This window comes from Tetrao urogallus (assembly GCF_951394365.1).
Source record: "Tetrao urogallus genome assembly, chromosome: 19".
NCBI lineage: Eukaryota > Metazoa > Chordata > Aves > Galliformes > Phasianidae > Tetrao > Tetrao urogallus.
Genome location: NC_136832.1, coordinates 6,057,197 through 6,071,668, shown reverse-complemented (window position 1 = coordinate 6,071,668; position 14,472 = coordinate 6,057,197). Strand labels below are relative to the sequence as shown.

At 51.5% G+C, this 14,472-nt stretch overlaps 1 protein-coding gene across 1 annotated transcript in view; it reads right to left on the bottom strand.

The window, feature by feature from the left end:
• The window catches only part of FUBP3 (far upstream element binding protein 3), a gene marked incomplete at both ends in the record, with an annotated part of 39,532 nt that extends 33,089 nt beyond the window's left edge, over positions 1-6,443 (bottom strand). Inside the window, 2 exons of the mRNA XM_079544698.1 lie at positions 562-667; positions 6,357-6,443. Coding sequence (XP_079400824.1) covers positions 562-667; positions 6,357-6,443 — 193 coding nt within the window. The remainder of the gene's footprint in view (positions 1-561; positions 668-6,356) is intronic.
• Positions 6,444-14,472: the final 8,029 nt, after the last annotated feature.

Genomic DNA, 14,472 nt, shown 5'->3' with positions numbered 1-14,472 from the left:
TATTCATTGGTTGCAGTCAACATTAAATGCTTCAGAGATTTAAGAATAGTCTTAATGTACGAAGTTTCCTTCAAACTTGGATCAACTTGCATCAGCACTGTTTCTCCTTAAAATCCACGTGCAAGGCAAAGCAAATGGAACGTGGCAGCCACTCAGCTGCTGTGCTGTGACCCATGGGAAGCAGCAGAGGGAATACTGCCCCATACACTGCCTGAGCTCAGAAAGCAAGGGACATCCTGCCCACGTGTTCCTGGTACTCTGCACACAGGCCCCAGCACAATTCCATGAAGTACCCTCCCCAAACTAGCATGGAACAAGACTAACTACAGAATTAGACTGCTAATCCCCAGAGTTCAAGAACTAAGAAAAGAATTGCTTCACGTTACTATTATTAATGCCTAGGAGCCCAGTGCTATGCAAGACTCAACAGCACGGGGAATCTTGCAAACAAAATCTACACACAACAAGCTGCATCAATTTCTGCCCTTAAAAAAGACAGCTGCCAAAATAGATGGATTTCAGAAGTGAATTCACAAGACTGATTAATCATACCCCACTTACCTCCATCATCAAGGGGCCGCTTCTGCACTCCATAACCGTAAACTGACGGGTCCACGAGTGTTGTCGAATTATTCAAGTGAGGAATATCTCCAATTTTAGCAGCAATCTATACAAACAGATGATAAAAACTTGGTTAGCATATTTACAGTTTCAGCCACCGCAGCTAAACATTCCTTCTTCAAACAAAGCATTTATCCCCGTCCAACAATCTCTTGGCTGCTATTTTTTCTACATAGATGGCTTTGTAGAAGTCCTAGGAAAGCAGTGCTTTATTTGTAAAGTAAACAGGCTTCCACCTGCTTTTGATATTTGTGTAATTAAGACTGCATTCACCCAGCTCCTCTTCCTGGTCATGAGTATGCATTTGCTGGCTGTAATATTACATTCAGATTTGTTCATTCATTCAGCAGACAGCCGACAAGTTAAATCCAGTCCCCCAGCTTTGTCCTGGAGAAGCTGCCACCATCACAGCAATGTAAGAAGACATTTCTGCTGCATTCATGCATATCCAGATACACAGAAATGCATAGTTGCACATCAGTGGGGGGTGAGAGGAGTGGAAGGGGAAGAACGTGCAAATACACAGCACAGGACAGGTTTGGGGACTCCTTGTCAAAGGGGCTGGATCAGTACGTGTTTACTGTACGAAGAATAAGCCAGTGGGCAAACGATCAGCCCAGAATAAGTTTCTATTTCCTGCAGTACGAGCACAGCTAAGGTCGCCTGTGCTTCTGCTTGCAGCCCTGGGAGGAGTAACAGCCATTCCAGGGTGGGCTGGGAGGCAAGGAGGATACTTTGAGGGAGGAGGAGTCGTTCAGGCATCACAGGAAGCAAATAAAATAAGTGAGAGACACTCTGAAGCATCACTTAATACAAGTGAAACGTTAAACATTCGGGAGACAATTACATGGACTGATGTGACAGAGGTGAGCTCTTTGACCTGTTCTCCAGGTTAACCAATGTAAGCCAAGTCTGAGAGCCAACCAGCTTTAGTAGCTCAACTACCAAATACACCCTTCAGGGGCGGGCAAACCACGGCCCCACAGCACAGCTTGCCTACATGCAGTACTCTGCCAGAGTGCAGAATACAGAACAAATACGCTGTGTGTTGTACAGCTCACTTCCTTTTCCAGCAAAAAGAAGGGATCTTTGCTAGGAGCGCGATCTTGCCGTCTTACGCCTGGCGTATCACAGAGAAGCAGCGAAAGGAATAGATGAAAAAAGAGCACTTTACAAAGACAGGCTTTAAACGAAGGCAAGGGCAAACGACAAATATAACTAAAGGTGTCTCTGAAATTAAGTTTTATTGCAACAAAAAGACATCTACAGTAATTCTGGCTGTTGACACTATCAACTGCTGCAGTGGAATAAACAACCGCACAAGATGCAGAACCACAGGTAGTGAAAAATGCTGTATGAAATAACCTTGGAAGATTGAGGGCACTGCTTTTAGAAAGAACAGAAAATACTCTTGATGCCTTGTTTGGAAGGGGCTCCAAGTTTCGACCATTTTCTTGCATTTCGACCACTCCTTCCCAATCTCCTTTAGAAAGGCAACAACTTGGTTTTAATCAAGTGCCAGGAGCTGGAGAATAAATCCATCCTACCTTAACAGGATTTTAACTAGTTTTGGATGAGCAACTGGGAACGTAACACTAGACCATTCTACCCACAGTGTGGTTACCCAGACCCCAAAGAGGAAGTGCTGCTCAGCCATAACCTAGCACAGGGACCAGCCACACAGGGCACATTGCACATCAACATCGCCAAGAGCCAGGAAGCTCAGAGAAATATACTTCTGAACAAGCCCTTGTCCATTCTGCACAAGGAAGCATGAAGAGATGCCCCGCTCTTTGCTGGATGCTGTACTGCAGTCATGCTTCCAGCCCCTGACTCACTTGCTTCCCCCTTGTTTGGGATGCAGAGGACTTTAACGAAGGTACAAAGAATACATAGATACTTCCTGACTACTTCAGGGCTGGAAAGGAGATAAAAAAAAAAGTTTTACAATAATCCATTGACAGCTTTAACATCGTAACTCACAATCAAAACTTACGCCACTGAGCTGTAGTCAAGTATAACACACCCTGGCAGAACATTTGATTTTAAAGTGCCCTTTGTGAAATCTGTTAAACAATACGAGGAAAAAAAAAAAATACACTGTACAGAAACTGCTAGCTGATAGTTTGGAACTGTGAATTTGAAATCACACACCACACCTGCACAGGGAAGACGACCCTGGCCTACAAAAGGAAGATAGCATAAAGCACATAGGTGTGAACAGCAGATCCCCAGCACCAGAGCTGCCAGCTCCTTGAGCAGGAGAGCACTGCAAATCCCTGCTTGTGCTTCACACGCAGCCATCGCCCCAGCACATGAGCCTCAAACACAGGGCCAAACTGAGAGTCAAAGCAGTTCTCACACTACCAGCTTTTGGGATATTCTCTCTCTTCCCCCCCATCCCCCCCTTGCCTCCTCAATTGAAACTCACACCCTTATCTCCAAAGCCTTCCAGCTGCCTGGGATTACATGCAGACAACACGCCATCTCATACAGTAGGGAAAGCACCCTGCAAAATTAAGAGTTAAGCTCTTAAAGTAGATAAAACAGTTAAAATGCATTTTAACTTCTCGTGTTCAACTTACAATGGGAACCTCAGTTTTTACTACAGGTTCAGCAGCAAGATAAGCACCAAAGTTAGAACACAGCAAAAGTAAGCAGACCTAGCCCTTATCTGCCTACATGACCTTGAGTAATGTACTGCTAGCTGCTGCTCCACTGCTTTTGCCCCTCTGCATGTCAGTGGTTTGTTTTTTTTTTTAACCCAGCACATCCATTTTGCTGAGACCAGAAAGGGATACACACATACAGCCCACTGACTCACAGTAAGCTTCAGGCCACCTCATCCATGTTACCATGTCATCCAAGGTACCCAAGATCAGCCACCGCAGGCTGCTAAGCCACAGTTCTTTCTTCTTGTTCCTTCTTCACCACTTCTGGAAACTCAGATTCAGGGTATACATGGCAGGTTACAATAATTCTACACGTATCTGTATTGAGGGAATCACTAACGCATACCTTGCACAGAAAATGAGACTGCCAAGAAGGAGAGAAGATAAGAATCAAACAAGATGCTGTTCTGTCAGTGAGAGCTAAACCAAGGGCAGTCCAACAGAAATCAATTTTTATCCAAAGTACTGACAACTCTGCTTTTTTTGGGTGATCCCATTACTGGAGAGGGGAACAAACATCCTTTCCAACTCTCTCAATCCCAAAATGTCTAAGAAGAAAAGCTACCATGCCTGGGAGCAGCTGCCCTCACATACAAATCAGTCAGCACCTACAACCCATAAACTAACCCACTCACTCAAGACGTGGTGTGGAAGGTGCAGAATAGCCTGTCTCAAAGCTCTAGCTTTCACTTGAGAAAGTATTCTGCTGTACATCTCAAGTATTTAAAAGCACACACGAAAAAAATCAAGTCCAGCACAAGCACAGAAAGCGACACAGCAGTCGTTTCTTCCAAAATACTACAGATGTCTCACTGTCACATCAGCTCACATCCCAGTGTCACTGAAGACTGCCGTTACTGTGATTGATCAGGAAAGTCTTCTCTGTCCTGAATTATTTAGTTATTACTAACTAAGCACAGTGTACTGCAGCTCAAGTTCACTGTAATGGCTCTCTTGAATTCAGTAGATTTGATTACTAGTCTTAAATGCAAGCTTAAGCTTTGAAATAATTCAAATACCAGATCAGAGATGCTAGTCTAACCCAGGAAGCAAGAGCTGCAACCGAAGTTTTTTCCCACTGCTCCCTCCCTTCTTAGAACAAAAGTAATATTCTGAAAAGCTACGACACTGGCCAGAAGCAACACATAAACTGACATCCACACACTGGACCATCAGGCAACCTGCTGCACTGAACACACTCAGTGAAAGCTCTGCCATCACCTCTAGAGAAATGTCAGTTGCAACTGCCTCTGCATCACACCTGATTCCCAGCCAGAAGTGTTGCTGCAGATTGCTAGGGCAGTAAGGGAAACAGCTGCCAGCAGAGTGCTTGCCAACAATGTTTTTCATCCTACAAATGCTAACGAAACAACAACCAGGTAGCACACAGCACACTGCTCAAGAACGTAATCCACCACACTCCCAAGAACACATACAGGGAACATTTTTCTCAACAGGCCTTGTGTCCAGCATGAAAGGTAGCATGAAAGCTGCTGCGCTGCAGTGCCTGACCTGAAATTGACAGCTTTGAGGATTTTTAAGCATTTCAGATCAGACTAACTTTGGTTGTATGCTACTGGAAATCCAAAATATTCTTTCAAGTATAATAAGCTTAAGAACAGCAAAATCAGAGAAAACAAAATATCAAAGAATTCTTTATCTCCTCCACGTGTCAACACAAGGCACCTAAACCTATAAACGTGACAACAGCAGCCACACAACACACGTGACTCAGTTTCAGCTAGAACTGCTTTAGCCTAACACAGCCCAAGACATCCCACTTTCACACTTCACCTGTTACTGATTAGATAGGTGGTACATACTGCAGTTCTTCCAACACAGATCAGCAAGTAACCATGTTTTCTTGTGCACAGACAAGTTACTGACAAATTATTCAACTGCTAGCAAGCAGTTATATTATCAAAATTCAATGACATTTATGCAGCAAGAGGCCTTCAGTTACGGATGACCAGGTCAAGACAAGCACACCTCTCAAATTTACTGCTCCAAGCTGAGGCAATAGGAAAGCTTTCAGATACCACACACAGTCAAGGCCACGATGCTCTGTTAGCCACTGAAAAAAGGGACACGCTTGGCCTCACCCAGGAGGCAGCTACTCGCCTACTGCAGTACTTCTGTTAAGAAGCAAATGAACAGATGAAGGGCAAACTGGCTTGGGAGTTCTTCTGGGAAGGTGCAGGGTGTTCCTCTGGAACAGCAAGCACCTCTGTATCCTTTGCTGCAGACTGTGCAGAACAGGATTTGCAGCCACACTGATTCACAAGTGAGCCATGAGCGATGGTAAGCCACTCAAGTCCCTCCAGAGCAACTGCCTGAAAGGTCCTAAGGTCCACATTAGTTTCTTCAAAGTTTCCCATTTAAGTGAAAAAAGGAAGTCTGTGAAACAGAAGGTAACTGCCACCTGGCCTGCAACATCAGAGTCAAGTCAGTCTTCCAGCACCAGGCCCAGCATTTGGCTGCATCACACTTTGCAACAGTCAGACAGCGCTTACTGAGCGCAGGTGGAGTGCAGCTCTGTCAGAGCTGGGACATTCCCTGTGAGGGAAACGGAGCACAAACCACAGCAAATCCTCCGGACATTCATGCAGCAGAGCTACAGCTGCTCATCCCCAATGCTCCTTTCCACAAAGCGAGGCACAGACAGGCAGCAGGCGTCCCACCTTGGGCACAGAGGTGGCGACAGCCGCAGGTCCACAGTTGCCATCCACACGCTGCATGAGCCTAGCGATCGCAGCTCACACCTCACCCCCTCCATTCCATGAGGGAAAGCACGGTTCCCTCACACCGGGGATGCCGCCGAGCCGAAAGCCTAACGAAGGCCTCACTTACAGACAGACCGCACGTTCCAGGCAGCTCCCGGTGCCGCGACCCCCGCCGCAGCGCCCCGAGTCCCCAACGCCGAGCGGGGCCGCCGGGCGCGGCTTCAGAGCAGCGCCGTGAGGGGCGCTCGGCGGCCCGGCCCGGCCCCTCAGGGCGGCCCCGCGGCCTAGCGGCGTCCCGCGGCCTCCTCCCGCCCCCCGGCCCTGCCCTGCCCGCGCTCACCTGCCGGACCCGGTGCAGAGCATCGACGAAGCCCTCGGGCTTGATCCCCACGGGCGCCGCGCTCTGCCCCTGCGCCAGCTCCGCCATGACACGCGCCCCGCGCCCGCCCGTTGACGCCGCCGCCGCGCCGTCCCGCCGCTCCGCCCGGGGACCCGCACCCGGAAAGGGAAAGAGCCCCCCACTTCCGCCGGAAGTGGGCCGGGGAGGCGGGGCCCGGGGCGGTGCGGGAGGGGCGGTGGGAGGGGGCGCGGCCGGGTCTGGTGCGGAGCTTGGTGCGGGGCCTGGGGGCGGCGGGGAGCGCGGGCTGCCCGTCCGAGCGGCTCCACGCGTGCACCTGAGCAGCGGGCCGGGCGGGGCCGGGCCCAGCCATGTGCGTGCAGCCCCTCCCGGCTCGGGCTGCTCAGAGCCCCGCCTGCAGCCTTGGGCACCTCCTGCTTTGGGGCACGCACAGCAGTACAGGGCCGCGCTGCCCTCTGAGCAAACAATTTCTTCTTTATATCTAACCTAAAACTACTTTTTTTTTTTTTTTTTTTTTTTTTTAAATTTAAAACCATTATCCCTTGTCACGTTCCCTGCTGACGAGTCCCTCCCTGCTTTCTTGTAGGCACTGCAGTGAGGTCTCCCAGAGCGTTCTCCAGGCTGCACGCCCCCAGCACTCCACTGTCTCCATGCAGAGGTGCTGCAGCCTCTGTGCATTCTCTTGCCCTGCCCTGGACATGCTCCAGGAGACCCAAGGCCAGGCTGGATGTGGCTCTGGGCAGCCTGGTCTTGTGGTTGGTGACCCTGAACATAGCAGGGGGTTGAAACTGGATGATTGTTGTGGTTCCTTTTCAACCCAGATCATTCTGTGATTCTACGACTCTTATGATCCGTGTCTGTGGCCCCCAGAGGTGAACACTGCTCTAACAGCACCCGTATCACCCCAGAGCCAGTTTCCCAAAGCTGCTGGATCAGAGTGTTAAATTCAACAGTGAAACCACGATCCAAATGTTGAAAGTTCTGGTTGCTCTCCTCGGCTGTTCTTTGCTCTTTTCAGCGCTGTGTGCTGTGCGAATACCAACATTTTCTCTTCTCACTTCATTGCAGATCTCAACCCTAAGCAAAAAAAAAACCCTGTTTATAAGGGGATTAGGAACATGGCTTGACAACAGAAGGATTTATAACAACCGGGTGCTTGCATCTGCATCACCAACATCTTTCATCTGTGTTCTAGTGCTTGGCAACCCTGCCCACAGCAAGGTTGGAGACCGATGACCTTTAAAGTCCCTTCCAACCTACACCACTCTGTGATTCTATGAAATGATTCTATGATCAAGGCAATTTCTGCAGTCATGGTAGAGAGCACTGAGATCTTCATTTCTCACTTTCTCATCTCGCTGTTTTCCTGTGGCAGGGATGCTCCAGGTGCCAGCTGCTTGGCAAAAGGTGTTTTGGTTGACCCTGGGGGACACGAGCAAGATGTAAATCTCTGCAGACAGAGGAAGATGGAGCCCAGCAAAGCAGTAACAAGACATCAGGCAGCAATTCAAAAGGAGGAAATTACAGGCCTTAAACACTTCCAGAAACAAATTTCTGATGTAAATCTTCCTTTTGAAGAAAAAAAGAAAGAAAGAAAGAAAAAAAGCAAAAGAAAGGAGTGTTTCTATACCTCCATCACCCTTCTCCCCCCACTGTCTTCACTCCAGAGACACACACACCTTCACACACACACGCACTGAAATTAGTTGTGACAGCTGAAATTCTCTTCTCGTTGGACGATGTTTGACAGGGTACTTAAAAAAAGAGAGGAGAAAAAAAAAAGAAGAAAAGGGAAAGTGGTTTGGTGTTGCGTGGGGGAGGCGGAGGGGGGCGATGGGGTGGGGGATTTCAAGTGATACAAGGCGCATAATTCAGGCTTCTTGGATTGCAAAAGCCCCTCTTACCTAAAGGGCCTGCTGCCTTTATTTTTATCCAAATGGCTCAATTACTGCAAAGCCCCACAGAGAAAATTATGGATGTTTGCCTCTATTTTTCTCCCCTTGTCTCGACAACTGTAGATATTTTGTTTTGCTTCTTTCCATCTCTTTTTTTTTTCTTTTTTTTTTTTCCTTTTGGTGCTGATGGGTGCGGGGGCTGGAGGGGGCCGGGGGTAGGGATGGGGATGGATGAAAGACACAGGGGATGGGCATGGCATGTGGTGGCCCTGCCACTATTGCTCCACCTGTTCCTGTCTCCATTTCCCACCTTGCACCTTGCACCTTTTGCTCCTTGCATCCCCCTCGTCCTCTCTCTCACTCTCACCTTTCTCTGTGTCCTCTCCCCCTTCCCTCTCCCTTCCTTCCTTCCCCCGAGTGCCCCCTCCCTGTGCCTCTCAAAGCCACCATAATAGCAGCTTGTTTGGCACTTCACTTGGTCTCAATGAGAAAATTCCCCCCTCTCCCTCTTTTTGCCTTCGTTATTTCCAAACCCTGCAATAGCTCCTTTGCTCGGGGCTGCAGGAAGTGCCCATTTTTCAACATTTTTCTTTGGCTTATGTTTGTCATCCTCTGAATTACCGCACCGGGGAGTCCAGTCAGCCCGACACCGGGCCCTGCTATTCACGCCTCTCCTGCTCCTTGAGATCATAGAGGGAGAAATTAGTTATTTATTTCCAGCACCGCTGTGGTGCCCTTTCCAGCAGAAGTGTTTGTTTTGATTGCTGGCTGCAGAGCCAGGAGGAGCCAGGATGGAAGAGGGTCCCCAGCACAGTGAGGCCCTGCAGGTCCAGGCCACTTTGTCCCATGGGGACACCTTGTTGTCCCCGGGACAGTTGTACTGCAGTATAACAGATCCAACATGGTGCTGGGGACGCCGTGCTGTCCACGTTTCTGTCCTCAGGTCAGACATGTCATGGCATAAAGGATCCCACATGGGGAGCATCTCACCCCAAGCTTGTTCAGACGACAACCTGGGAGAGCAGGGAGAGGCTATGCAGCTTGGGAGGGAAAATCCTGCTGCAGCACAGCCCGTGGTCAAGGAGGTCCCACCCCCCCTTGCTGGGTGCTGTAGCTTGGCTTGGGTGCACCAAGGGTAGGGCAGCAGCAGTGGTTCATATCAACGTCACGTTGTCCCAACCCAGTATAAGGAACCCAACAAAGCAAGGATTTTCCCTGCTATGGGAAGGCTGAGATGCAGTGGGTTGCACTAGTGGGTTGCACTGCTGGCACCTGTGCAGGTCCAGCTGGACAGGGTGCCACCAGCCTTGATGTGAAGGACATGACACATAGCGGCATCAGGACAAGGGCCTGGCTGAGCAGGGAGCTGCAGCTTTAAAGCAAGAAGAGGAGCAGCAGGAAGAAGAAAAATTGGCCCAGTAGGTAGACCTGCTATTTAAGTGCAGCGAAGAAGCAAGCACAGAGAATTACAGGAGAAATGATAGTGCCCTGACAGCTGCCATTTCCCACCACAAGTCTCCCCTAATGGAGTCCTAATGTAGTGGTGGGCTCCTCGCTGACAGCCCAGCCCCAGACAGGGCTTGTCTTTGTGCTGGTGACAGATGGGACAGTCCGGCAACAAACCTGTAATCCTCTGATTTTTGCCGCCTCTGTTTAACCCCTTCTTCCCCTGGCACGGCTCACTGCCCAGGTGTGCATGGAAACCTCCTGCCCCACTGCAGGGTGCTGGGTCCTTGTGCTCCAAAGCATGGATATGGGGAGCGGATGGCAACCTGTGGATGCCTCCCACATCGCTTGGTGGCTGTGGGCAGGTGGCAGAGCTCAGCATCGGGACTAAACCAACACTGCAGCGTGGCTCCCTGTGAGGAAAGTAAAAAGGCAGAGCCTCTGCTGGCTGCATTCCCTGCATTGCCCTGCCTGTGTGACATTTATGTGTGATTCAGGCAGGTGAATCAGTGCAGGTGTGCTCATCAGCGGGGCTCTGGGCTGCCTGCCCAGCACGGTGGCTGTGGGCTGTGCCACCAGCCACAGGGGATGGCAGTGTGAAAATCTGCCAAAGTTTTCTGGCAGGAAAAGAAATACTGCTCTGGGAGCATACTGAGATGTGCTGAGGGCTAGCAGGATGGATGGATGGAGGATGCTGTGGCACAGGGGACGCAGGCAGAGGCATACTCTCTCCCATGGGGATGCAAGGGGAGAGATGAAACACCTGCGGATGTGTTCTCCACATATTTCACAATGATAGACCCAAAGCGTCCCTGGGGAGGGATTTTTGGATGCTCCATTAGGCAAAGGGTCAATCCCTTCCACCTCAACCCCATCACAGAGCATCTCCAGCAAGCAGCATCATTGCCCCAGAGCAAAAGCTCCCCATCCTGACTCCCCCAGTGAGCCCCCATCCCACACCCCTCCTCATAGGGCTGGTCCCATGGACGATAGGTCTCTGAACACCCCTTGCCCCAAAGAGCCCAGTGCTGTGGCAGCATCCCACCCTCCCAGCAGGAGAGCAGCAGCAGTGTGCGCAGGTACTCAGCACAATTAGCCAACAAGTGGCTGTTTTGTGAGGGATTGTTGCTGATGTGTTTTAAGTGGCTTTCTGAGTGGAAAATGTTAGGCGTTGGAGAGGATGGCAGACAAAGGGGGGGATGCATTAGGTTTTATTGGTCTGGTTTGCACACATCTGACATCACTCTATTAAGCAAGTTCTGCCCGGCTTTAGGGGAAAATGAAAGATAAAGCAAGAAAAAAGGGGCTGAGGGCATGGGGCGGGGGGAGCACCAAGGATTCAAACAGGCAAGTGGGGGGGCTTAATAGCAGGAGACACTGCAGCAAACTGTGTCAACCAGATGGGACCCGGGTGCTGCAGGAGGAGAGGGGAATTAGCCAACCCGCGCTTTGTTCCAGCAGAAAGCACGGCCCTCTCCCCCCAGGAGCTGCCTACGTGTGATATAATACAGCCCCTTTCAGCTGCTAAGCTGGCCAAGGACAAAAGTCACCGATAAATAGCGAGAGGGAGATGCTGAAAGCAAAAGGCAAAGCTGGCGAGGGCCATGCATGCTTGTTGGGCTGCCCAGCCCGTGAGCATCATGGGGACCTGTGCCAGGCACATGGTGGCAGGGCTGGGGGTGACACCATGGATGGTGCTGGCAGGGCAGCAGGGCATGGGGGCACACTGCTAGCCCTGTTTTCTCTGTCCTGATCCCCATAATGCTAACAGGGATGGAAGAGTCCCCTTGGGGATAGGCTGGAGGGTAAAGTCCCAGCCCTGTCCCAACCTGCTGCTTGGGGATGTTCAACCAATGTGATCATCGACGAGGCACCATGCACCACATCATGGTTAAAACACCAAATCCTCCCCCAGCCTCAAGAGGCACAGGCCCCTGCCCCTGCTTTCCCTGCAGCCTTAGCTCCAGCATCTCGTTTCTTCCTTTGCTCCCCTACCTGGCAGCTGGACACAGCTCCCTGGGAGCCACTGACATGTGCTGCAATAAGGAAAGCTCAAAGCCCCTGCTCTGAGCTGAAACCCAATTCAGAGTGGAGGGGGTAAGCACTAAACCAGGCATGGTGTCATGCAAACAAGCAGAGCCCCATCCCTGTACCCTCAGGGTCTCATGGAAATACCAACTGCACCTGACCTGGGGGAGGTGCTGGGTGCCGGGGTCAGGGAGCTCAGCTGGGACACTGAGATGGGCCAAGGGAGCGCTGGGGACCTCGGGATGCCCCTTGCAATGCTGAAGGGCTGGGGCCAAAGTGCTTTTGCCAAGGGGAGGTAAAACCAATCGATGAGCTGTGACATGCTGACCCTGGTGCGAAGGCATAAACTTTTAATGCATGACAGTAAATCTGAGAGTGGGACATAGGGCAGATGGCTGGGGAGTAGGGCAGGATGTGAGGGGATGAGGAAAGAGTGGGAACTCCCAGACATGGGACCCAAAGGCTAACATGGGATGGGCAATGCCTCTACCAGGACAAAGGCGTCCCAGTGGCTGAGTGTAACTCCCCAGCAGCCCCTGTTCCAGTGCACATGCCGTGCTCTGCCATTGGGTCACTGGCCCGGCGGTATCCCAAGGTTTCCCCAACCCCACTGTGCCATTCAGTGCACAGGGATGGGCCAGGTCTTGGTTCTCAGCCCTCATCCCCTGCAGACCCAGTTACCAGCAGCTAACATAAAATACCTGTCCTTTCCCAGCCCTTTCCCACTGCTCCACTTTGGTGGGGGGATGCACCAGGGAGGACCCCCTGGCCATTGTGATGGAGTGACCAGATGGATGCTGGGCAGCAGATCTGTGGGTTCCTTGTCTGCCCCGAGCTGGCCGCGCTTTGACGCCCTGTCCCCCTGGGGCAGCCTTTTGTCACGGGTGTGCAGAAGGGCCCCTGTGTCCCTCTGATCCCTGCCGCCCCCAGCATAAAGCTGGCTTTCAGGGACCTCCACACCGCTGTTGGGAACCTCCCAGGGAAGGAGCAAGGGAGCTTCTTGTTAAACGGGCACACACAAAGCCACCTTGTTAAGGGGTTTACAAAGGCGACCATCTCCCCCTCGCCTGGGAAGCCAGCATCTGGCGGCTCCCAACCTCACCAGAGGATGGCTTTCCCTTGGAGAGACACAAACACTGCGTAGCTGTGCTGCGCTGCAACTCTGTGAGCTGTGGGATGGGCCCCTTTAACCATTTGGAACTGAATCTCCAGAGGGAAATTGGAATCAAACACCCATCACATGGAGTGCTCTGATTTGCCCTGTAGCACAGCATCCTCAGTGCAACCTGCCCCAAACTACATGGGTGGTTTTATCCCCTCCATTAGGAAAGGTGGAGGTTCCCTCCCATCCACCCTGCAGGTAGGGACGTGGAGTCCCAGCAGGTGACAGGGACAGCAAACCACGGGTGTCCCCACTGCCCTCCCATTTCCCTGCATGGACCAAGGGATCCCATTTTCCACCCAAAGAAATTAAAGTTAGGCACAACCCCAGCAGCCTCCTTGTTCCCACCAGTTCTGTCCTAACACCCATCTGTTCTTGTATTGCAACAAAATCAATGGGATCTTTGGCACAACCAGCATGGGTTCTGACATGTTCCTTGCCATGGTGCCCCCCAAGCTGTGCAGACAGCACCCGAGGGTTCCGCACATCATGGTGGCTCCATCCGACCCCCCAGGACACACTGCCCAACCCTGTGTGTTTTTCAGAGCTGTTTTTAGCAATGCTCTCTCTAAAAATCCACGTGCATATTAAACCTTAAACCCAGTAATTACCTCTACCTCCAGAGAAACAAGAAAATTGATTTTGCCATAGTGATGCAGCAGGCTGCAATAGCTGGCGCTGGCTGGGCGGCTTTTAAAAGTCGGGTCCAGGCAGACATGTAACAGAGTGCTGGGAGCTGAGCTGCCCTGGGCTGCCCCTGCCTTCTCCTGCTCCCCCCAGCTCCAGGAGTCCCCACTGGAGCAAACTGCCCTTGAGCACACCTGTGAGTGCCAAACAAAGCCAACTCAGCAGCTAGGAGCTCATTTGCCTCTGCTTTTCCCTGCAGCACATGCTTGCCTCTCACCCACACTTGCAGGTGGCACTATAGGGGACCACATCCCTCCCAGCATTGTCCTCGCACCCTCCTCCTCCTCCTTCTCCTTTCTGCAGAGATGACACCCCTGGGGAACAGGACTGGAGGACATGTCACCCTCTCTGCATTGAGAAAGCAAACACGCACTGCCATGCCCATCTGTGCTGCAAGGTCCTTTGAGTGGTGGTGCCACACCGGGTGCACGTTCTGCACCGGGGAGCCCCTGGGCCACCTCTCTACAGGGCTGAGGGTGGTGGCTGTCCCTTGCAGTAAATTGGACTGCTGCAGCTTTAAAGAGCCACGCGTGCTCCTTGGCTTGCTGCAGGGCCGGTGGCAGCAGGGAGAGCCGAGGACACCTGCGGAGATCCTGTACAGCTGGGGAAGATTAGCCTTTTCCACTAGACAAGACCCATTACCATGTTCCAATATACCATCACTTCCGCTAGGAGAGCCTGCAGATGAGATATCGATTGCGGTGACCCTGGACCAGCCCTTCCCTGGAGCCTGGCAGGGTTGCAGAGCAGCCCCATGGCACGTGGGCACATGGTGGCTGGTGCCCAACAGGAAAGAAGGGTGTAGATGGGGTGTCCAAAATGTCATCCCATGATAGCTCTGCTGGGGAGCTCCTGGGTGGTTTGGGTGCGCTGCACTGCT